General features: G+C 47.2%; 1 protein-coding gene across 1 annotated transcript in view; it reads right to left on the reverse strand.

Annotated features, from left to right (window-relative positions):
* The window catches only part of LOC111386010, a 3,254-nt gene extending 2,313 nt beyond the window's left edge, over window positions 1–941 (reverse strand). The window contains exon 1 of the mRNA XM_023010438.1: window positions 11–941. Within this exon, the coding sequence (XP_022866206.1) occupies window positions 11–475 (465 nt within the window). The 5' untranslated portion in view covers window positions 476–941. The remainder of the gene's footprint in view (window positions 1–10) is intronic.
* Window positions 942–1,251: the final 310 nt, after the last annotated feature.

A 1,251-nucleotide genomic window follows, 5' to 3' on the forward strand; every position in this document is an offset into this window, starting at 1 on the left:
CCAAATTCACCTCAATGCACACCCTTGCCTCACTAGGTCGTCTCAAGTCGGTGGTGGCCTCATCAATTCTCAAGGGCATTCCTATTGCCCTAGATAAGGCGAAAAGGAACCCCTTCGCACGTAAATGTACTGGAAGCAGAGGGAACGATACCCATACGGGAACTATCGGAGTCTCTTGCTCAGGTGTAAAGTCACATGTCCACTTAAGGACTCTCATCGGACAACCATCAATATACCATGAAGGTTTAAGAAAAAGCCTGCTGTAATCCTCCTCATGTGTAAGGTGTATAAGAATGTGTGTTGTGTCAATCAGTCCCACCTCGAAACAACCATGGAACCCAAACTTAGAAAAATTCTCACGTACCTTCTTCATGGTTGGCTTGCGATGTGGAAATTTCCCCACAAGTGTATACTTGTAAGGATCAGCCAGTGTAGCCTCCTCGGACTCAGTCAAAATCACTGCCGGCTCACCCATATGTATAAAGGGTTCTTTAGCAGCAAACCCAGCAGTGGAAGAGTCATCTATACCATGTATAACCGATGTAAACGACTTCCGTGAACTCCGCTCAGCTTGAGATAGGCTTGGACGGCTAGTAACTGCAGTAGCATAGGTCTTTCGGCCCTGATTGAGCACTGTCTGGGCCTCATGTGGAAAAACCGATGACGAAAATGGATTTAGATTAACTGGAAGAATATTTTGGACAAAAGTTGCCGGAGGGTCACCGGAATGCCGCCGGCCGGCCGCTAGCGGCTCCGTTTTCCGGCCAAAATCAACCGGATGCAGAATTTTATGATTTTCAACAGTCTTGTGCGGAATTTCATGCTGAATAACGCGGTCAGGCGCGTTTCCCGAGGTGAGAACCGTAGAGGCCGGAAATCGCAATTTTTCGACAAACTGCCCGTTTACGTTTGGTGCCGTAACAGGAGCGTCCGACCTCCGATTGCCGTTGACCGAAGGTTCGCCATTTCATGGGCATTCTGAATATGTGGCGCGTGTCTCTGTTGGAGCTTCTTACGAGAATTAATTTCAAAATCAGTTTCGGGCTACACTTTTTCCAAAGTTTCAATTCCGGCGAAATTGGACGTCGAGGACACCACCCCAGGGGTTTTTGGACCTTCTGAGTTCATTGGTGGTGGTCACATATCCAAATTCTGATCAGAAGTGGGCGTTTCGATGACATTGGGATTCGTGCCATGATTTTTCAAACTTAGATCTATTGACTTGGGGGTTGAATCTGATATTGGTGTTAT

Source organism: Olea europaea, unplaced genomic scaffold, assembly GCF_002742605.1.
Source record: "Olea europaea var. sylvestris unplaced genomic scaffold, O_europaea_v1 scaffold337, whole genome shotgun sequence".
Taxonomy (NCBI): domain Eukaryota; kingdom Viridiplantae; phylum Streptophyta; class Magnoliopsida; order Lamiales; family Oleaceae; genus Olea; species Olea europaea.